At 39.2% G+C, this 23,733-nt stretch overlaps 1 protein-coding gene across 1 annotated transcript; it reads right to left on the minus strand.

The window, feature by feature from the left end:
• Positions 1-255: 255 nt before the first annotated feature.
• Positions 256-23,447, minus strand: LOC118892498 (protein RER1-like). Its single transcript, XM_036847273.1, has 3 exons — positions 23,246-23,447; positions 8,602-8,710; positions 256-1,055 (listed from the first exon to the last, which is right to left on the minus strand). The coding sequence occupies exons 1-3, from the start codon at positions 23,445-23,447 to the stop codon at positions 341-343; spliced, it is 1,026 nt and encodes a 341-aa protein (XP_036703168.1). The 3' UTR covers positions 256-340.
• Between the last annotated feature and the right edge of the window lie 286 nt (positions 23,448-23,733).

Below are 23,733 nucleotides of genomic sequence, written 5' to 3' on the forward strand. Positions count from 1 at the left end.
GGCCAGGCGAGCGTCCTGGGAGGCGGCAACTGGGCGTCCTGGCTCCTTCCGCGGGCCTGGCCCTGCCGACCCCGCTCCCGCCCCCCAGCCCACCCGGCTGTCCGCCCGGCCTTCGCCCTGCAAGGCCAGCGTCTGGATGCCTGACCGGCACTGGAAAATAAATCAACGCGATTCTGTTTAAATGTAAGTTTCTTCAAGGACCTGATATCTCAGTTACAAATAATTGAAGCTCCTTTTTAAAAAGAAAATAACTCCCTTGTAATCAACTACTTTATGTGAGGAAAGAAGGCGCCGTCACAGCAACTCATGGCCGTTCAGGGCCCGCGGAGGGCGGCCGCGTCTAGCTGGCGAACGTCTTGCCCGTGTCCTCCTTCCCCTTGTATGTCTTCTTGCCGTGCGTGAACGGGATGTACCGGTACTCGATCATGTGCTTTATTTGCCTCTTCATCGTGATACAGAAGAGCATGATGAAGTACATCACCAGGATGGGCCAGAACATCGGGACGTTGAATGCCTCAAAGAAGGTGCAGACCATGGCCACCAGGATGCCCTTGGTCACCACGTGCCAGGATTTAAACTCTGGGAGCCTTCGAATGGAGGACTGGAACTCATTCTGTTTGGTTGGTAGCGAGGGGCTATCGTCTGAATCTTCCATTAAGGAAGGATCCACTTTTGGAGAAAGGAAAGCTATAAGGAGATTTAGATGGTGGATTCCCAAGGCGTAGGTCACGATGTACCAACCTGGCAGCAGGTAAACTCGGATCATGTAGATGAAGCTCAGGCCCAGCGTCACCACCCATCGCACAGCCGTGTATGGAGTAGACTTGTCCAGCCAGGCCTGATAGACCTGTCCAAGACTTGTGAAAAATCTGTACACCACGGAAGGTTTCCCATGGATGGAATCTCCCACACTGTCACCTTCGGACCTGCTGGCGGTCCACTGCCGCCAAGCGCGGTTTCCTGAGGGCCGCGGGAAGGAGGACGTGGGTGGCGGCCACGCGGGCGCTTCGCTCGGTCTGGGAAGAGGCAGCCGAGCACCTGGAAGTCCTGTTTTTCTTTTTTTAATAAATTTATTTATTTTATTTATTTATTTTTGGCTGTGTTGGGTCTTCATTGCTGGGCGTGGGCTTCCTCTAGTTGCGGCAAGCAGGGGCTACTCTCCGTTGCGGTGCCCGGGCTTCTCACTGCGGTGGCCTCTCCTGTTGCAGAGCACGGGCTCTAGGCACGCGGGCTTCAGTAGTTGTGGCACGCGGGCTCAGTAGTTACGGCTCGCGGGCTCTAGAGCGCAGGCTCAGTAGTTGTGGCGTACGGGCTTAGTTGCTCCGCGGCATGTGGGATCTTCCCGGACCAGGGCTCGAACCCGTGTCCCCCGCATTGGCGGGCGGATTCTTAACCACTGTGCCACCAAAGAAGCCCCTGTTTTTCTTAATCCTTGATATATCTTATATATTGAGTAGTTCTAAGGTAGAAATTGCTGACATTATGTACTCTACTGTTTTAAACTTTTTTTCCTAGAAAATATTTTATTAAAAAATATATGTTATGTCCTATCGTGAGGTTTTGAGACTTATGCATTCATGTGTAGGTATGTTCTACCTTTGTTTGGTGGCATCTACTTGAAGTAGGTAGAAGGTATGATTCTATTTATATAGCAGTGGTCTTTGCAACTAATGTTAAACATAAGGAGGCATTAGGATATGTCATTGGGATAAGCCACTCTGACTTGTCACTTGTAAGGTGTGCCCTCCAAGTATCACAGTTTAGGAAAAAAAAAAGGAAAGAAGTAACAAAGGCCAAACAGTACAGTAGCACATTCATATTATAAAGCAATGATAACAATCACAGCTACAGAATATTTTACAATATAAAAGGCTTTTTTTCCTTTACATCCATCAAGTGAGGTGGGTCACACAACTATTAATCGTCATCAATATAAGTGAGAAGTTGAGGTACAAATATAGTGATTTGTCCAAGACCATTTGATCAGTTGTTAAATTCTGCAGAGCCTTGAACCTGGCTCTTTGACTCTTAGATGATGGACCATAGGTAATCTAAGAAGATGCAGAAAATGATATTAGAATGATCCAGAAGGCCTTCAGACCTTTGGATCCTTGAATGACTCACTTGAATTAACTTAAAAGAATGTGCCAGTCCTCCTCCTTTTCCCTCCCCTGTGAGCTTCTGTATTCTGGTCCTACCTCTCCCTCCCCTCCTCTGCCATCTCATATAGACAGAACCACAAACGGGGAGGAACTTGATGAAGTCTCCAGGAACAGGGCTTGACTCCATGGCTAGGCCTCCCTGGAAACGCTTCGTAGAACCTAAAAGCCTTAGCCAAATCTAGGGAATTAACCCAAAGATACTGCAAATGAAATCTCTAAAACCTGCATTCTGGCTCTAGGTTTGCCCGCCCCGGTCTCCACTGGGCAACCACTGACCAGGACATTTTAAACCAACTTTTGTGACTATCCACCTCAGGCATTTGATGCTCTCTGAGCTAACTGTTTGGAAACTGAGGGAAGGAACCACTTCTGGACTTCATGGAATATTCTGCCTGTGGTATTTGGGCAGAAACAGGGTTGATAATTTTCCTGCATCATGAAAAGTCCTCTCTGAAATAATCATAGAACTATTTTATCATGAGTTTGTAACTGCTAAGCTCTGAAAAGGCCAACATGGAATTTTAGGGCACCTTTATCTTCTTCTGCCAAATTTCTCACCCTGCTGGAAGATGCCTGAAATTCCAATTTATTTCTTCAGTTTAAGATTTTGTTTCCCGTTCACATGCAAACGGAAAGATAGCAAGTTCAAATGCTATTCATCACAACTTAGTCTTAATAGGTCTCCTCTCCCTCCCTCCCTCCCTCCCTCCCTCCTTTCTTCCTTCCTTCTTTCCTTCCTTCCTCCTTTATTTTCATGTAGCTCACATTTATTGTACACATACTGTGTTCTAGATACAGTGCTGAATTAGCAATGTTTAAAGAAAAGTGCTAAAATCCTGACACTTCTGGGCTTGAATCCTTGCTTGCCACTTACAAAACTGTAGAGCCACGGAGAAGTAACTCAATCCTCAAGCACCTTTCACTTTCACATCTTAAAATGGCAATGTTAATACTAATGCCTACCAAATACAGTTGCTAAGAATATATAAGATAGCTTGTGAAACCTTTCCTAAAAAGTATATTTTGATAGCAAGAGAGGGGAGAACCCATGAGGGAGGACACTGACCACTGAGAGGGACAAGGATAGAGAAGTAGCCAGGCCCAAGGACAAATATCACCAATTTCATCATTTGCTTGAGAAATCTCTCATAGAAAGCTGTCTTTGGTTATTTCACCTTTGCATCTTTCCATTTCCTGGGCATAATTCATGGTAAAGCTGTGTGGTGTCATGAAAAAGCAGTGAACAAGGAAATTTGTGTTCCAGTCCTGACCCTGCACCCATCAGCCTGTGATAGGCCATGTTACTTTCCCAGATGTTATCTTCCTCCTCTATAAATTGAGGGAATAAAATGAAATGTATTGCACAGAGCTCTTCCAATTCCCAAAATGATGTATGATTCTAACTTATTAAAGACTTCCTCGACCACTTAAAATACTGTTTGAATGCAAGCATTCCCAGGTCCACTACAAAAATCCTATAGACCTTATATCTCTGCATAGTGGCCAGAGAAGTACAGAGAACCACTTGAAATATTGTGATAGAATTGAGCTGTGCTTTCTCAAAACTTTTCTGAGACCTGGGCTCAATTTGTAGGTTCTGGCAGAGCCTCCCAGAACCACAGTATTCTATCATGTTTATGGAAGGAGATACTCTTCTCCACTGAAAAAAAGCATTACACTGGCAAAAAGAAGTACTGGGTTCTACCCATGGTTTTGGCACTAATTAATTAGGCAACCTTGGGCAAAGCAAATGACTCTGGACTTCATTTTTCTTGTTTGTGAAATGAGCTAAGTGTTCTAGATAATCTTTAAGTCTCCTTGTATTGACAAAATGCTCAATGACAGTCTCAGAACTACTTGATTGACTCATGAGTTAAGAAAAAATTTCAGATTGGAAGGCTCCCCTTAATGTGTCAAAACAGGTCAAACTACAACTTTTCAATGAAAAAAATTTCTTTTGCTAGCACCACTCTTAAATGTAATCATTTATCTTTCATGAAAACAGTAATTGTCATTTTGTAGATAGGGTGTTAAGGTCTCTAGTGTGCTTTGAATTACTTGGAAACCACACACACACACACACACACACACACACACACAGTGCACTTATAAATAACAAGTAAATTCTCTCCCCCACAGGGATACTAAATTTAGGCTGGAGAAGCATTCCACATGCTTTTAAACATAGATCTGGTGTCTAATAGCAAAGATCCCTACCACAGTACAGAATTTTTCCTTTTCTGTTTTTCTTCATTTGCTGAGGTTTAACATATCAGGGCAAATATTGGTCCTCTCATAAGGTTTTACTCTTCTTATTCTTGATCTTGTATCTATTTGTTGGAATACCTATTTTCTTGAGTTTAAAGAACCACTGATCATTAGATTCACCATTGATTAAATAATAAGTTTCCAAAAAAGGAAAAAAATCACAATATTAAAAGTATACCTTGATTAAAAGTTGCTTCTTGATTTTGAAAACCATAGTTGTGAAAAATGGGTATCTGGAATCAAGGAAATAGGATCAGTCATTCAAGTAAGGAGTAGGCATATTTGAACTATTATCCAGAAGTCCCTGACTTTTCTGGGAAGCCTTTTCTAGTGGATCTTCCCTTTGAACTCTGGATATCCTGGATACTAACAGGCAACACTGCATCATATGCAATGTCTTGACATTTGTATCCCAAGCTTCTGTGATAAGTTCTTCTGATTAAATACAGTTGTATGATCCTACCCTCTGAAAACTACTGGTGGATATATTGAAACAATTGCTCAGTTTCTCATGTTACAGATCCCTAGATCTTGTTGCACTGTGCAAACAAATTTCTTTTCTCCTGCAAGAAGTAAAAGCAGAGCTCCTAGAAACAGAGCTGGGTTGCAAAATTATTGAGAGGCAAAAAATAAATTAAGAAGAGTCATGATTTTGCCAATTCACTGGCAGAAACTTATTGATACCCTGTTGGAGAAAAATAAATGCTAATGGTTATAAGTATAAAATTAAACTTTGGAATCTGTGTTATCTTGGGTGAAAGGACCAGACAGTGAAACTAAAGATACTTTCTGCCATTAGGACCATATTGCAGATTTGAATTCACTGAAAAGTGCAAAATTGGCTTAATCTTATACTTGGTGGTGATTGTTCAAGTCGCTAACCAATAGCTCTATTTTTTAGCTAAAGCCGATAGCTAAATTGTCCCATGGATTCATGATACAAAAGGGAAATTTTGTTATTCTGTTTTATTTAAATGATATGACAATTACACTTACAAGCTACCTAGATATGTGAAAAAATTTCTGTAAAGAATTCTAGATGTCAGTGTAACCTTCATGGGTTTCTAAAATGAATTATCAGCTATATAACAAGATTGAATTTTATACTTGTGGAAGGAGAGGCATATCTCTGGGTAGTATTTATACAACATCTCCTGTTTCCTCACCTCTACTTTGTTTCAAGTATCCAAACATGGATATGGGTACTCTCCTTATGTCTTTTTGCAGCCTCTGTTCATTTCCTTTCCCCTGGGCCTCAAACTTTCCCTTGAGTTTCAGCTACAAAGCGTTACCCTTTGACAGGGTCCCAGAGGTAAAGTCTGTTGCTCTCTGTTCAAGTTGATTCAACTCCACAGATATTCACTGGATTATTATTATGGCTGGGGTGTTTTAGTAGATGACTTTTCTTTTTCCTATCCTCTTTAAATCCAACTGCTCTGGCTCCTATTTTGCTAGGGACTCATTAGAAGGCCACAATTTATCTTTCAGAACTAATCTTATGTGATAATGACTTTACTCATTACCCCTGCTGGATAACTTCTGCCTTTAAATGGTGGTTGCCAATGCCTTTAAACTTAAGTCTTGAGTTAAGTCTTGAAGGTGCTCAGTGCTTCTCAAATTACACCATGTAGAAATTTCTCTATTCACTCAATAGGAATGCAGAGGTAGATCAGGAGCTAAAGCTGGCTTTGCTTTTATGTTTAAATATAATAAAAATCGATAAGAATGTGCTTTTAAAATGAGCTTTTTTTCCTATTAATAATTCTACCTTTTCTCTAGTCTGTTGAAATTATTATTTTTACCAAATGACCACAATAAACTTATCACAAATTTTTCAAAAATCACCCTTGGCACAATCAAAAAGTGTCTGGAAATGCTGCTTATCACGTCAAACTTCCAAATTAGACTTACATTTGTATAACCATATTAATCTTCTCAAGCTGGAAACAATATATACAGAAACATTTTTCTATAAGTATTTACCAACATGCTGTGTTAAAAATCAGATAGGGTGAAATATTGGCATTTGGTTGAATTGATCTAGTTAATATATGTACTCTAAAAAGTATGTCAATCCACTTACAGGCATTTAGTTGACACAATAAATTTTAAAATTGAGAATGAAAGATTCATCAATAAGAATTGGAGAAGTATAAAATACTTCTCTTTTAAACAACGTTGTCATTTAACTGATTGAAGATTTGTTTAAGGGGAAGAGTTTGAAGAATTCTCTTCCATGCATGAAGTGAGCTGATTGTTTGTTTCAACTGCTACTCTTAAAAAAGACTAGCTAGATAACCCAACAGTTCTTTTCTAAACCATGAATTATTGTATAGATTTGTAAAGTCTAAAATAATACAACTGCTCTCAAAAATCCCAATGACTTGCTCTTTAGTGTTCAAACAACAAATGAGACAACCAGAGCTGATTTGTTTTTATTTATTTTCAAAAAGTACCTGGGGAAATCACTGACTTTGTTTATAGGATTGTTTACCTGTTTTTAAAATTAAATCTGAATTTCTATAGATGGATTTCTTCTCTGAACATAAATATTGCTTATAGCTTGCCCTTAAAAATGATATAAAATATTTTTATAGGCAAAGAAGCAAGTAAGCTGAAAGGAAACCCCAGAAAACTTATCAAAGCATTTTCCTTTCATTGTGAGAACTGAGTTTACCTTACAATTGCCTCAGTAAATCCTTGAAGATTTTCCTAAATCAACATGGTTATGAGTTGTCTTGCTGAGAATAATAACACTTTTTAGTACCCTTATATTTTTTTAAGTCCCTTTACATTTTGTGAGAAATCTTAACTTCTTGGTAAAAGATATTTTCATTAGAATAAAAATGGGACTTTCAGATGCCTGTCATTTTCTAAAATGCTTTGAAGTTTGAATTTTTTATGTATATCAAGAGAGTAACTCTCTCTGAATAGAGTGTACTAATGATAAATTTAGGATTTCAAGAATCAACCTACATTACAGTTACAAAAACTATACCTGCTATTGACATCACAGTCAGCTTTTGTGCAAATTTCATTTGTGACAACTATTTATTATGCTTATCAAATGGCAGGAAAAAGCTCCAACACTGAAATTTTAAAACTAGAGACAGGCACTGAATATAGATGGGCATTGGACCAATCAGATAATGTGATAAGATAGTGCCAAGAGGTCAAAGCAGTTGTAGAAAATAAAAGGAAGTTAAAGTATTCATGACTATTCAGCAGCTCATTTTTTAAGAGTGCTATATTTCTGTGGGAAGCTTGAGAGAAGGGTAGGGTAGGCAGAATTCCAAGATGGCCACCAAGATCCCCCTCCCCCTTTTGCATTAATCCCCTCCAACTTGAGTAGGAAGGAGACTTGGGAAAGAGATGTATGTTACTCTGATGAGTATGTTACATCATGGGGCAGAAGGGATTATGCAGATGTAGTTAAGGTCACTAATCATTTCACTTTGACCTAATCAAGAGGGAAGTAGATAATCCTGGATGAACCTGACCTACTCAGCTGAGCTTCTAAAAGAGGTAAGAGAGATTTGAAGCATTAGATTCTCCTGCTAAGCTTGAAGAAGTAAGCTTTCTATGTGGTGAGAGGGTCTGTGGAGGAAGCTACAGGGCCAGGATGCGAGGGTAGCCTCTAGAAGCTGAGAATAGTCCCTAACAGCCAGCAAGAAAATAGGGTTGTTGGTCATACAACCACAGAAAACAAATTGTACCATCGGTCAGTGAGTTTGGAAGAGGACTCTAGAGTCACAGATGTGATTATAGCGCCTGCCAACACCTCGCATTTTGCCAGGTGACACCTGAGCACAGGACCCAACCAACTCCAGTTCAACCTCCTGAGTTAGGAGAACAGTGAGGTAATGAATTTGTATTGTTTTAGGCTACTAAATTTGTGGTAATCTTTCATGTAACACTAGAAAACGAATATAGTTAAGAATGAAGCTTTTAAGCTTCACTTAAAAATTTAGAAGAGCTCTCAGCATGGCAGTGGTGGGCTGGAGTTGAGAATCTCACTGAGATGGGATGTGAGCCTTCCAGCTGGCCAGTCCTGTCTCTCCCGATGTCCACCTGACACTGAGATGGAGTATCCTCTGCAATCATTGCTCTACTCTCATTCTCACAGAATGTTACAGATGTTATTATTAAACATTTTTTTTTCTGAACTCACTTCTCTATCAAAGTGGGAAATGAAAGATGGAGCTCCGAGGGCTCCTTGTTTCTCAAGCCCGATCTGCTCTCTTCATTTTTGAACTTGTTGGCATTTGCGATTGTGACCCCTGGAGATTAAAGCAATAATTGATTGAAAGCACCTTGTATAACCCAGACCAGATGCTTAGCAAATGTTAGTTTCCTTCCATCCAGGCTTTCTGGTAGTTGTTTTGAAACGTTTGGACACAGAATAAAGTAATTGTAATATTCCTGGTGATTGTAAGTGGAGTACCACAACAAAATGTTGGAATCAAGCAGGAAAGACTAAGATTATATTTTGAGTAAAGTCGAGAATATAAAGAGGGAAGACAGTATGATAACCATGTAGGTGACCCCAATTTTTCCTTTCCATCTCTACTAAAATCAATGAAATTTCTCCCCAGAGCCAGGAAGGGGAGAATATCATCCCCTGTTGCAGTGTTCGCTTTCAGTTGCCTATATATTCCTGGCCTCTGGGTGAGGTTAACTGTTCAAAGGAAAGTCACACTTTCAGAACAGTTAGATATTTTTCCTCGCTAAACTACACTGAAGACACTAATTCCGTTTTTCCCCTGGCTGTAGATAGGTGAATTAGCAAGAAACCACTCCTGCATTGTCTTCTAGTCTTCAAATGAAGCCTAATTAAAGAAATATATAGTTTTTATTGAGCTGCAAGAAAAAGGGACATGGGGCACAATTAAGTTTGCATCAATAATTAAAGCCATAAAATTATTAATGTAGCAAATATTACACATTAGTAAGAAATATATTTTGTCACCAACTGCTGCATAAAATCCCTCTTTCATAATCTATAATCCAAAAGGAGAAATAGAGAAGGAATATACAAAAAACATTAGGCTTCAGCGTCAAGTTTATTGCTCCTGCAAGTAAGATGTTTGCCATATTTCAACACTACCATTTCTAAGATTCAGTTGTTCTGAATCGATTTTTTAAAAGTGAGAAAAAGATATAATTGTGATAATAATAGCTTGTATGTAACATGAAGTTTTATTAGGGTAATGGAAATATTTATCAATCTTCCCAATATTTTCCTCTGATAAGGACTACAAGTTCAATATGCAGAGAGGGAAGGGTCTTCTTCTTGCCTTTGCCCCGTGTCTCTTGTCCGGCTGAACTTGAATCATTCTGCTCCCACCCTCTTTGGAGAGAGAGGGTTGGTGTCAAAGCCAGCTTTCTGATGCATGGATCACCTATTGAGAAAACTCTTTTTTTTAGTCATTAAATGTCCACTGGAGAGCGTTAAGGAATGAGTTTGTATCTCCTCCCTGCCCCCAGGCGTCCCATCCTGTACTTCTTCTAGGAAAGCCCTATCATCTGCTTCCGCAATCAGCTGTTTCCCTGCATGTATCCCATAGGCTTACATATCCTAGGCGCCAATACCTATTTAAGGAGTAAATGAACGAGGTAGCACGGAGTTGTTTTGTTCAAATCAAGATTAAGATTGCATGATTTATAAGCATCTCAATCAGGTTCCATTAGTAAATATAATTTTCAAAAAGTGAGTTAATACCTACTATGAACAAATTGTTGGTGATACAAGGTGAAGGAGGTTAAGTTTCCTCTCTTATAATCCAAGAGGGAAAAGATAATGTGTAAGTAGACTGTATAGATTGCCACTAACAAAATGAAATGGGGGTTTCAAAAGTGGAAAATGAATATGTAGTTAATTTGAAGACTTAGGAAAGCTTCATGGAGAAAGTGACCATTAGGATGTGTGGTAATGAATGGAAGAGATTTAAAAAGGGGGAAAGATTCTGGGTAGCCGAGTGATTAGATGTGCAAAGAAAGAGCATGAGCAAACAGAGGGAAAGTTCAGCACATGTTTGGGGATAGCTTGTGTTTCAACTTGGCTGAAGCAGTTCCCAAGCAAGACTTGAGAAATGAGGCTTTCAGAGGTGGCTTAGAGCTCTGTTGAGGTGGCCTTTGAGTGATAGCCCTGGGAGGTTAATGGCCAAACTCTGTGTATCATCACTCTGTACAGAATGTTCTGTGTTTTCACAGTTGGTACTATGTTCATTTAGTTTTGTGCCCTGTTTAAGTGAATTGCAGTCTCATTGGTGACTAGTTCTTCTTGATTGGGTTCTCTGGCTCCGATTTCTTTTGTGTCTTTCATGGTTCTTTGCTTATGGTAAACAACAAGTACCAATGCAGTATCCACTGATTTTTTTTTTCTTTGATTACTGAATTGTTTGGCTGATCAACTCCAAGGTATTGATGTTTTGTAAACCATCTTGATTTTCTCAAGAGCATTGGGGAGTAGGTATGCCCATTTTACATTGGATCAAAACAAGGGGCAGAGGTTAAGATATTTGCTTACTTTATTCCAATGAGACCAGAACCCACATATGTTTGTTTGAAATCCTGGGCTCTTTCCTTTGTACCACATTGTTGTAATTTCTAGAACATGGAAGCTTTAATGCTTTATAAGATGTTAAAGGAAGGAAAAAGGATGCATTTCTGGGATAAGAGAGAAGTCAAACAGTAGTCCTCTTCCTGCACTGATCCAGATTTCACTTGCAGCCAAGTACTCAGTGGGACCTAGTTAATCTTTCTCACAAATTTTAATTTTGCCTACAATTTTTTATGTCTCATTTCATCCGGGATTTGCAGGCAAAAATATATTAGAAGTCTTTTTTTTTCAAGGAATACTGGGCCATCATAATAACAGCTATTATTTGCCAAGCACTTACTGTATGCTAGTCACTGTATAGCTGCTTTACACATATTACATTTATTCCTATTGGAATTCTGTGAGCCCATTTTACAGAGGAGTGATTGAACTAACTTCCAAATCTAGCTCTGCCTTCAGATTCTGAGATCTTTCCTCCTGTCTCTAAAACTACTGGTTTCTAACCAGGAATATGCTTAGTGGGTCTAGTCTGCTATTTCTTTCTGAATACATGATTCAGGTCAAGCTCTAGCCCTAGGCAAGAAGTCTTCTCCAAAAGTAGTTCCATTTGTTGCCTGATTCTAGTCTAACTACTTAGAAGCTATTAAGAGACAACAATGTAAGGTATGTTTTTTATCTTGAAGGGACTTATACTTCAGTTAAATCAATCAAATACAAAAACAGAGGGATGACAAGTCAATGGTACATATACATCAAAAACTATGCATTCTAGAAGGCTGGTAGAGGGAGAAAGGACATGAGGGTAGAATTCAGCCCTGAAAATTGCATAAAATGTGAATAGAAAGAAGAAATGTATACTTGGTGGGGGTGATAGAAAGCACCATGAGAAAAGGTGCTGGCTTTTGAATGTGTTTGTTTATTAAAATGCTTCCCATTCATCTCTGAATTCTCTCTTGGTTCTTCCTAATGACCTATCACAGAACTATTTTTGAGCCACTTCACATGGCCATGGTATGGAACACTGTATAGCTCAGAGTAAGACTTAGAACCATTTAAATGCAGTTTAATGTCAGAAATCCAGCAAAGCACGAATAAGCCTAAAGGTAAAAGTGATAGTTATGGGCAATGCAAGGAAAGACTTTCTCCAGATAGTCATTATAACCTAAAACGCTAACCTCCATCTGGTTTGGACTACTAATTTAATATGTGGGTGGAGGTGTGAAATTTAAAATCTTTTGAAGAGAGTAGGGCAGTATTTAACCTCAAGAGAGTGTGATTTCTGTTGCATAATTTGAAAAAAAATGTGGTAACACCACAAACACATACATCACCTCTGATTCGAATGTTGCTTGATGATGTTATCATGGATTTGTTTTCTGCCCTGATACAGATATCTAATGCTAAATCACCTGGGATAAATCTGCTATGAAAGTGTTGAATTGCTTCAAAAATTTTCGCTTCTATCAGGTGGTTTTCTCTAAGGCAGTGGAGCATCCAGAGACATTAGACTCACCAGTCCTGAAAAACCCCAGCCTGCCCCCTTTTCTTAGCTGCTTGTATATTGTGCCTCTGAATCCTTTCTACTAATTTGTCTTACATTATTTACTTCAGCATTTAAAACAATGCCAGCAGGGTTAGGATTTCAACTTATTGTTCATTCAGGGTTGAGAACCATTGATTTAGAGTCTTCATATTAAAAAAGATGGATGTAGTGGGTTTTAGTCATAATATAAATATCATAATGGAAAAGCTCATCAAGTTGAACCAGGCTCAACCCTTTTAGGGAGAATGAGAGCTGTCCCCAGTGGGATACCAATTCTGTGCTAAAAGGTAGAAGGCTTTCAGGAACTTGCCTAAAGACTTTTAAGAAATTAGAACTTGAGTCTTCTGTCTCCAAATCCTGTGTCCTTTCTACCAGGTTATTTAATATCTGTAATTGTGTATGATTTGCTCAAATATCACAGCCTTGGGAGAGGTTTTCTTGGACTGTTCAATCGAAAATAATCTTCCTCTAGAAAATTACCCTGTTTCATATTATCTTTTCATAATAATACACTATTTGAAATCATAGAAAGTAGTTCCACGGGAGCAGGGACCTTCGCCATCTTGTTCACTGCCACATCTCCAGCATCTAGAGCAGTGATTTGTATACAGTTGTTGAATGAATGAATCAGTGAGAATTTTGCATTCCTACAAATATGTCAATTTCATCATGTGCCCTATGTCTAGATAGAGGTGGAACAAGGACACTTTTAATAGGATACGAGGTTTCTCAGAGCAGCAGCTGCATTTGAGGCAGAAAATCAATTTCTACCCTGGATGACATTTTCAAAAGAGGTGTATCTGGTAGCATGGAATCTTCCATCTGACAGGGCTTATGTCAAAATACTAGGATGTCTAGATGAGTGGCCCACATTCTATAGAGAGGGTGTGCCATTCAAAGATGCCCTGAACTGTGCATGCAGTTTAGCCCTTGTTCTAACAGACTTTCTGGCTGCACAAATAAGAGAGTGACAGCGACTTTGTGAGCGTACTTAACGTTCAGCAAGAAAGTTTGCATGCAAATGCAAATATGCACAGACATTTTATAAGCTTTGTGGGGAACAAATATGGGATGCAGATTCCCCAAGTTAGCTAGTTTTTGCAATATTTTTGGTAATAAGGTGGAGGGTACCTGTCTGGTATGTTCTCAAATATTTAAAACACAGCCATTGTTTAAGACTTGAAATTAACAATAAGATGGAGACAATATCAGGAAAAATGTAGACTATTTATCACAATTTATGCAAAGCATGTTAAGTAAATGAACCCAACCAGTTGTCATGTACACACCATTGTGCTAAGGAATGCTTTTCCTCCTGGTATTTGTTAGTGAGGAAAATCATTACCAAAGCGATTTAGCTAATTCATTACCATGTTTGGAATTAAGCATTTTTAACAGTTATCTACTTCCCATTGTCTGCCTGGGACAAACCTTGTCTTGTCAGTAAAGTACTTAGCTCTCTGCTGCCAGAATTGAGATAGGGTCATCAGAATCCCTTGTAAACTCAGGAAGATAAAGACAGGGAAGCTGGCTCCTGCCCGGGAGTCAGGTTGGTGAGGGGTTGGAGGGGCTGGGGGCTGGGGGTCATGGAGGAGGGAGTGGGGAGAACAAAAGGGCAGATTTGGTTTTATTTCTGGGCAGAATGAGGCAACTGCTTACTTTGTGCCATTCAGCATCCTAGGAAGTATTTGTATTTCTTTCATTCCGCTTCTTCCTCTCCCACTTCTCATGCAAACACATACATATGTGCACACACACACACACACACACACACACACACTCCTTCTTTAATAAGGAGACATGGCTTTTATTTTATAACTAGAGAAGAGACAATACTGCAGGTAGAAGAAAATTATTGATTAATGTTCTCATGCATTTGGAAATAACTTTTAATAGGTCTTTTCCTGAGCTAGAAAAAGAAGGTGGCTATAAATTTGGGGCTTCTACTATGTACCTGGTTTCATCTTAGAAGAATTAAATACACTTTCAAAATTTCATTTAATGTAGAACTTAGATGAGACTTTGGTAGGAGGAAGATCTTAGGCTCTTAAAATTAGGTAAGCAATAGGAAACCTTCCTAAATGGGAAGCCAGCTTTTTTGCAGACAAGTGTGTCCACTTCAGAATTTTCCTTGGGGCTGGATTTTTTTTTTAAATGGGAACACAGGATTAAAAAGGGTATGGGTTTTTATCCTTGACTCCCAAGAAAGTTTACAGTTTAAAAACATTTAAAAAACTAAAACTGGTAAAAATAAGCTAAAATAATGAGAAGGCCATCAATAAGTTGACTATTGCAATTATAAATTAATAGAGGTGGCTCCTTTTGACCTGCCCCAGATGTCATGTCAATTGATTAAATGTTCTGAGACAACGAAATGGAAAAAGACAACTTTATTATAATGCTTCAGGCAGGGAATATTTTTATTTTGCTATTAGGAGCACATCCACATGTCAGTGACCAATTCCATTTGGAAAAAAGACACTTTGGGGGATATGTACGATTAGAAAAAATCTCCAAGGTGAATCTTAGGTCTGAACTAACCACCTCTGTTATTTTTAGTTGACATTAGGAATCATAAAAGATAGCATTTTAGGCTTTATTTTGACTCAGGGCAGAAGAATTGTTGGTTCCATCTCTCCTAGGTATCATGGGCTGGCAAAGCCCTGCTGGGCTGGTAACCTCAGCAGACATTGCCAGGGGCATGGCCTGCATTGGGGTCTCTGCATGGCCTGCATTGGGGTCTCTGCACATCTATGACAGGGACTATATTGGAAAAGGTGTCAAGGAACTAACAGATTTTCAGCTGCATTCTCCTACTAGCCGTTCTGAGTGTGCTGAGGATGCTATCTTTTTGTGGGTGATTTGGCAGCTATGGGTTTGCCTTCTGAGACATCTGTTTGAGCCTCAGCTTCTCTGTAGTGATGGGGTGAATCTGAGAGGAAAAAAGATCATTTCCCTTTTTTTTCTACTAGAAAAATGTCTTGCTGTAAAAAATAATAGAACCTATCTTTATAACTTCTCAATAGGAGATGAGAAACCCTGGTTGAAAGAGAGGTATATTTGATATTTGGGAATAGTTGATAAACTAAGATTGACCATGTGCCTGTAATTTCATCAGCTATACCAAAACTGGTTGTCTGGCAGGCAGACCTAAATCCCTAATCATTTGAAAAATGGTCTGTTGAGTGGACCCATAGACACATAATCTCACATCTCCTAGCCTCTTACGTCAGGAAGCTGTTACTTATGGGGCCCTAAACACCATTGCAATGGGCCCTGGCTCTGTCCCTTCAAGAAACAGGCAGCAGTCCCTTTGTGTCCCCAGAGACCTTGATTAATGTAATATTTAGCACATCTGTTTCAGGTCAAACAATCATATTTCTCTGACCTTCTCCCCTGGATTTCTATTCTAGTCATTTCTTATTTTTACTGTTTTCGCTATCACCTTTTTTTATTGTAACATGTCCCTTTTAAAATGCGGAACATCTAAACAGAGCATAATGTTTAAAAGTACTTATAATGCTGGTCATAAGAAAGGAGTAGAGAAAGTCATGACTTTTGACTCTTCAACTTTTTAAAATACACACTTATTCACTGTCAATTTTAGTGACCAAATTTATTGCTGATTCATACAACTTGAATGATTTATTCTCGCTTACATTAACAACAGGCTCTGGAAACCAAGAACATCATTCAGTTACAAATACAATATGTCCCAGGCATTGTGTTCAACTCCAGAGTGAGAAAATGGTGGTCCTCACTGTGCTGGAGCTCATGGTCAATGAGGGGATGGAACGCTAATTAGGCTGTAGAATTTGTTACAACCCAGCAGTATTTGTTTTTGTGGTAAGAGGAAGAATAGGATGGTAAGAAGGCATATAAAAGGGATACCAGTGGTCAGGGGAGCCTTCCTGGAGGAAGTGTTATCTAATTTGAGGACTTCAGGAGCCCCTCTGTAGATCAGTGGATAAATGAAATGTAGCTGATCTGATGGCAGTATATATACTGTCCACCCAGTGTGCTGTATTTTGCTATAACTTGAAAACAGAAACAGCAGTAAGACACCAAGTGGGAAGAGACAATATGATTTCCTGGGTGTCACCTACTTTAAATTCTGTTCTTTAAGAAATTACATTTGGGGCTTCCCTGGTGGCGCAGTGGTTGAGAGTCTGCCTGCCAATGCAGGCGACACGGGTTCGAGCCCTGGTCTGGGAGGATCCCACATGCCGCGGAGCAACTGGGCCCGTGAGCCACAACTGCTGAGCCTGCGCGTCTGGAGCCTGTGCTCCGCAACAAGAGAGGCCGCGATAGTGAGAGGCCCGCGCACCGCGATGAAGAGTGGTCCCCGCTTGCCGCAACTAGAGAAAGCCCTCGCACAGAAACGAAGACCCAGCACAGCCATAAATAAATAAATAAATAAATTTTAAAATGGTCCACATCAAAAAAAATCTTTAAAAAAAAAAAAAAGAAAGAAATTACATTTGGATATTAGCTTTTTTATCTTATTTGTAATTTTGAAAAAGTATTACTCTTTCAAAACTCATTACAATAGCTGCATTGTTCTTTTAGGGATAAATCAGTTTCTTTTCAACAAATACTTAGGATGGTTAATAAACAATTTGCTGTTTCTTTATTCTCATTTGTGCTAGTATGAAGAATCCTTAGGAGATCTTTGAAAAATTATTTTTATCTAGAGATAACAATGCAGAAGGGTAAATTGTTTGGCAAAGAATATGAAGCATATGGGCAGAGATACAGGAATTTACTGCATTTATAAGTCTCATTATGACTCTATAAAATGCAGCATCATTTGTCAGTAAATCAAAGCTTATAAAAGTAGCAATTGTGAATGCAGTTGGTTGTAGTATCAAGAGAATGAGGATTAGGAGTGTAACTGAGATTCCTTTTATGATAAATTATCTAGCTCCTGGCTACCGTGTATGAGCTCTATTAACTGCCTATAAATTGTTCATCATAAAATCTAGTTCATTCTTGTTAATTAGGCCAAGGCTTTTATGAAGATTTTTTCCTCTTCTCTCTGAAAGCCTAGGCTGACAGGAGAGTAGCTACACCAGAATACTGAGGAAGAAAAGGACCCTCTGCTAAGTATAATGCTGTGTTCTTTAAAAACTAATAATTAAAAGAGAAATTCCTGAATTAAAATTACTTTGGCTTCTTACTAGTGAAAATGGAATCGTTCTTTGTCGTCACAGAAGGTTAAATACAGCCAAAATAATTGCGTCTTCCAACTTTAAATTCTCTCAATCAATAATGCAAGAAAGGAAGGGTGTATGTATAACAAAGACTGGATATACCCATTACAAATGACTAATACCAAGCAAGTTCTAGAAAAACAAATAGACATAACAAATGTTTCTGGCATATCATTCCACGTCATTTTATTATGCATTTTTTCCCATGAAACTGAACTTTTATGCAAAATTATCTTGGAGGAAATCTTGTATTTGTTACTCATCTCCAATTTTTTTTCTGTTGTATTTTGCTTTTCATGGTGCTCACATAAGTGATCAACTGGCAGTGAATGTTATGTTTATATTATCTCATATTTTGCATTGCTAACTGGGTCCCTTGATACCATTTAAGGTGCATCCCTAATCAGCTCTCGCGTTTCACACTTCCCTTGCAATCTCTGGATTTTATGAAGAGTAGACACGCCGTGCCCCAGTTCTGGACGCCAAAGTGGTTGTGACTTCAGGAAGTCCCAATAGTCAGAGCCACAGGCTGAGTCAAGCCGTGTGATTGCTCCCCTGAGATGCAGTTAGCAAGCCTCTCTGACAGAGGCCAGAGGCAAGGAACAGTCAAAGACTAGAAAAGTCAAGTCTGTTTGCACACTCTCCTGTGCTTAACACCCATTATGGTGCAATTAAGAATGGTCAGAAGCACTGTTATATTTGGAAACCCCAAATAACAGCCTAACTTGGGGGGAAATGGGAAAATCAGTTCAAAGCAAGGAAAAGTAGTTCTTAAATTTTTTTTTTTTTTAAATGGGATTTTTGCTTAAGCTACTTCTCATTTAACTTTGTAAATGCTAATTAGCTAACAGTGAAAGAAATTGTAGGACTGTTAGGTAAACTGTGTTTCCTTTCTAAGATCTTATGGACACTTAGGGTTTGTCTCACGCCTTTGCACTTCACAGGACCCTACTTTCTATTTTTCCTGGTCCAGTTTCTGGGTAATGTTGCTGGCTCCACAAGACTATAGTGCAGATAAGAGCTCATCTAAATTCATTCTAAAGTAGATGGTTAGGAAGACAATGTAGTTCCTTGCACTGAGTAATAGTAGGGGCTCTGCAGGGGGCTTACTTGGATGGACTATAGCTTGAATCAGTTAACTTTAACACTATGGCTATAGTAATGCCCTAGAGGTCTTACCAATGAATACGTTGGGGGCAATAAATTGCAACAGGCTTAAACATAATTATAGAGAGACTTCTTAAGCTTTGACTAGTTCAGTTTTAATTGAAAGAAATTATTTTTCCCTTGAAAGACTAAAAAGAAAAAGCCTTTAGAACATGAAATTTATTTCAACAAATTGTTGTAAAGAATCTTTTTTTAAAAACAAACAAAAAACTGTTCACTTTTTATTGTAATCATCACCATCATTATTTTTATTATAATCAAATATTGAATTATAATTCATGGACAGTGGTCCCAGTTTTCCCCAAATAATTGGGCTCTTTTCTGAACCTCTTTTCAAGCTTTGAATAGGTAAATAGAAATGAATAAATATCAGATTTGGGTGTAGAAATCTTACTCTTATGGACTGAATGTTTGTGTCCCCCCACCAACCCCGCAAATTCATATGTTGAAGTCTTAACCCCCAGTGTGAGGGTAGTAGGAGGTATTATTAGGGGTTTTGGGGAGGTGAATTGGTTGAGATGAAGTCATGAGGGTGGAGCCCCTGTGATGGGATTAGTGTCCTTATAACAGGAGGAAGAGACATTAGAGCTTCCTCTCTCCACCATGTGAGGATACAGCAAGATGGTCGACTTCTGCAAGCCAGGAAGAAGACCTTTGCCAAGAGTTAAATCTGTGGGCACCTTGATCTTGGACTTCCTAACCTCCAGAACTGTGAAAAATAAATGTCTTTGTTTAACCCACCCAGTCTATGGTATTTTTTTGTTATAGCAGCCTGAGCTGACTAATACTCCTAGCTTATGGCAAAATTTCTCCCAACCACAAGGACCAATATGTAGCAATGGTGAAAGCATGCAAAGAAGTGCCTGGGCAGATAGGGGAAGAGGAATCATGGTGAAGGCACAAATAGATTTTAGGAAATCATCCCCCAAATAGCCCATACCACTTAGGCTTTTTTTTTTTTTTTTTTGATGAGAACTAGTCAGATGGTTTCACCTAAATGCAAAGGGGCTGGGAAATGGAGTTTCTGGCAGAATAGGCACTTTCCAGTAACAACTCTACACTATGGAGAGGAGCACATGTCTTTGGCGGACAGCTGATGGTCTGCGACACCACATTTTGTATGTTACTTTAAGCTTAGAAGATGCTTTTTACAGCTATATACTCTTTGAATTTTAAGGCCACTTTAGTTACAAGCAAAGTTTTTTAATGCCTGCACATTCGATCAGTTCAGTTGACTGGCCAATTAACTGAGTGAAGTCAATCCACTTCGTTGTCTGACTGAATTTCCATTTGTTTGGCTGAATGGAATGGTTACTTTGGCATACAGTTTATGCAGTAGTCCTATATAGATATAATCACACTGCAGCTGGTGTAAAATTTGTCTTTGTCACTACATTTATTTTTCTAGACACTGTCACCTTCCCTAATTTCCTTTCCCAAGTTCTTTTTAGAATGCTCCATTGTCCTAGCTTATTCAGAAGAGTGCTTCTTTCAGAGCTTAGCTGAGAGTATACAGACCAAGTTTGTCTCAGTATTTTCAACACAATCTAGTTTGTATGTTTTATTTTTGCTGTCAATACCCGATGGGGTCAATCCTACAGACCTCTTGTTTTTGGGAAAAAAAAACTCTCTTGTAGTACTGTGTTGATGGTCAGACTATTAGCTATATTGAAAAGATATCTTAAAAACCAGAGCACGGGGGCTTCCCTGGTGGCGCAGTGGTTGAGAATCTGCCTGCTAATGCAGGGGGACACGGGTTCGAGCCCTGGTCTGGGAAGATCCCACATGCCACGGAGCAACTGGGCCCGTGAGCCACAACTACTGAGCCTGCGTGTCTGGAGCCTGTGCTCCGCAACAAGAGAGGCCACGATAGTGAGAGGCCCGCGTACCGCGATGAAGAGTGGCCCCCACTTGCCATAACTAGAGAAAGCCCTCGCACAGAAACGAAGACCCAACACAGACAAAAATAAATAAAATAAATAAATAAATTTATTAAAAAAAAAAAAAAACCAGAGCACGTTACTGCAGATTTTTAAAGGAAATTTTTTATTTTATCTCTACTTTACTTCTTAGGCTTTCAATCTGTATTTTTCTATCTTTGATTTTAGGGTGTTATCTCAGGCTTACGTTAATGCCTAGCAATATGCTTTTATAAAGCCAGCCTCAACATGGCAAAAGTCTCTACAGTTGGAGAAATTTGGAGTCAAACACTTAACATCGATTATGCACTTATATTTAAAGTGCAGGAATTCAATAAAATGATCCATTGACAAATCGTGAGTGCCTTTTCTAAGCCCTATGAAGGCTGCACATAGAAATGAGTGATTGCCTCCAAGGAACTTACACTCTGGGACTTAATCACAGCACCTGGCACAGAAGAATTTGGTGGAGAGGACGGGGCATGCGAAAAAAATGTTAACTAGTAACCAAAGATAGCCCACAATAAAAGCCTAATGAGTATTGTGAGAAATCAGTTCTCTGGATGATCAGCAGAGAGAGGGAATCATCATGGTCTAGAGCAACTGGGAAGAGAACACAGCGTGAGCCTTTAGGATGGATGTAAAGGGAGGATGTTGTTCAGATAAACTGAGAAGTGAGGCAGCCGTCTCAAAAAGGGATACGTGTAAACGAAATTGCAGCCCCTGGAATCCATACAATGTTTTTAAGTAACAGCGAATAGATTTTTCTACAGGGAACTGAGGGTTCGTGAATGAAAATAGCAGCTTAAATGTTGGAAAGATAGGTTGCTATCAGATTGTGGAGAGCTCTAAATGTCAGTTTGATAAGTGTGGCCTTTATTTTATATTCAGTTGGGAACCATTGGAGATTTGGGGATGATCTATTTATTGACAGCAACCTGGAGCCTAAATTTGTCCCTAGCTTCAGATTTATCTCCCAAGCCTGGATTTCGAAAGTTATTACATTTTAAAGCACAGTGATGTTGGTCACTCCCTGGACTCCACCTCCTGTTTCACCTCCAACACACAGAGTGAAGAAGAAATAAGCTGCCACAGGGACATTGCTTTCTCTACTTTACCAAGACAGAGTGATGTACATTCATTCACTTTTTCTTTTGGGGCATCTGTCTAAGAAGAAGCTGTGTCCTACTGCAGAATTGAGTCTGAGGGGTGTGAGGAGTATACACATATCTCTCCTTTGAACTTTGAAGGAGATGTTTACTGTACAAGTCATTAGCTTTTAAGCAGAATGACCTACACGTTGTGAGGTACTCTGCCTCTTGGACAAATATAGAAACGATTGTGGCATAGCCCTTGACTACAGAGCATCAACGAATAACCACCTGCATAGCTTTTTATACTTCTGAGTTTTGTATGTAATGGTTTGCAGTTGCGACCATGTGGCAAATGCAACAAGTTGACCATACTAGTACCGAGTTTATCTACACCATCTGCTGTCATATTGACATCTGCTTCCTTCAACATAGCACCCTCCTTTTTCTTAGATATGTTCTGTTATTTCTTCTTTTCCTTCTTTATTTCAAGTCATATTCACTGATATCTGTACCATTTCATGATATCAAAAAAGGAGGCTTTCAGTGAGGGAGTAGTGGAAGGCAGGGACAGACAAGTGGTCAAAGGGCTCAGTAGGAAAAAAGTCATAATTGCTGGGCCCTGAAAACTGGGTAAAAAGGTGAGAAAGTATCCGGAGGAAGCATGAGAGAGAAATGAAGGTTTAATTTGGGATTAACAAAAGCACCAGAAATAGCTGAGGGGAGACAGGAGAATGAGGACCATGGATGTACGGGGTGATGGCAGAGCATCTCACAGAGATTAAGGTGGAATTAATCTGTTCATTGGAAAGATACTTCAAATTTTTGACAACACATTTCAACAGCAGTAACTCCAAGTAGCCTTCTGAAATCAGGGATCAACAGGTGAAGGCTTACTTTAACTTTATTCTTAAAATACAGTCAAGATTAACTTGTACAAACCACTTTTTTTTTTTTTGTTTGGTGTTTTAGTTTGTTTCCAACACACCGCTCCACTTCATTTTTTCACTTATCCTCACAAGGTAGCTGTGAGTTAGCTTACCATCATCAGGCAAATCTCCTGGCTCCCAACTCTAGCTAATTCTATTAGAAAATACTGACTTTAATTGTGTATAGAAGGTGAAAAATTTTTCTATTAAACAGTCACCAGATTTTTAGAACGAAAGCTAAATTTCAGGAAGCGCTTGGAATTCCAAAGAATAGAAAGGTATAGAAAAGAGCAAGTGTGTAGTCAGTCTGAATCAACAGGATTCACCTGGGCATTATTTGAGTTTTTGGCCCCTGAAGCCATGGGTCAATGGTACAAAAATAGACACTCACCTCTGACAAAGAAAAGCATGGATGCTGGCATGGGAGGACATAGCTCCTTTTCTTTCAATCCCAGATCAAATTTAAACCTGCGATTTTGGAGCTTACTCATCAGAGGAGAAATATCATGAGCTATTTGCTCTCTCTGCTGTAACACAGCTCTGGCAAGCCTGGAAGTTATGTTGAGATCGTCAAATCTATAGTCAAGGACCATCTTTGTGAATCATGAAACCATATGCCACTGGTTGTCTGAATCGGAAAAAAAAAAAAAAACAAAAAACCCAACAACAAAAACAAAAAACCCAACTCTACACCAAGGAAATCAGTGATGTGATCAGACAGTGCCAGCGCCCTTTGACCATCTTACACCTTCTCAATCTATACATTAAAAAAAAAAAAAAATCTTTGCTACTGCCTGAACCATGTAAAATACCAGAACTCCTGTAGTGTTAACAAGGAATAAAGATCTTGCACCAGATGGTGCCTCTTGTCTCCATCTA

Source organism: Balaenoptera musculus, chromosome 3 (genome assembly GCF_009873245.2).
Source record: "Balaenoptera musculus isolate JJ_BM4_2016_0621 chromosome 3, mBalMus1.pri.v3, whole genome shotgun sequence".
NCBI lineage: Eukaryota > Metazoa > Chordata > Mammalia > Artiodactyla > Balaenopteridae > Balaenoptera > Balaenoptera musculus.

Bases quoted from the DNA above. Each gene is read 5' to 3' on its own strand.
- LOC118892498 (XM_036847273.1), bottom strand. From the start codon at position 23,447: ATGGTCCTTGACTATAGATTTGACGATCTCAACATAACTTCCAGGCTT. The intron at 8,711-23,245 runs GTGAGTGTCTAT...TTTAATCTCCAG, and splicing joins CATGCTTTTCTTTGTCAGAG to GGGTCACAATCGCAAATGCC. The intron at 1,056-8,601 runs GTGAGTTCAGAA...TATTAAAAAAAG, and splicing joins TTTCCCACTTTGATAGAGAA to AAAAACAGGACTTCCAGGTG.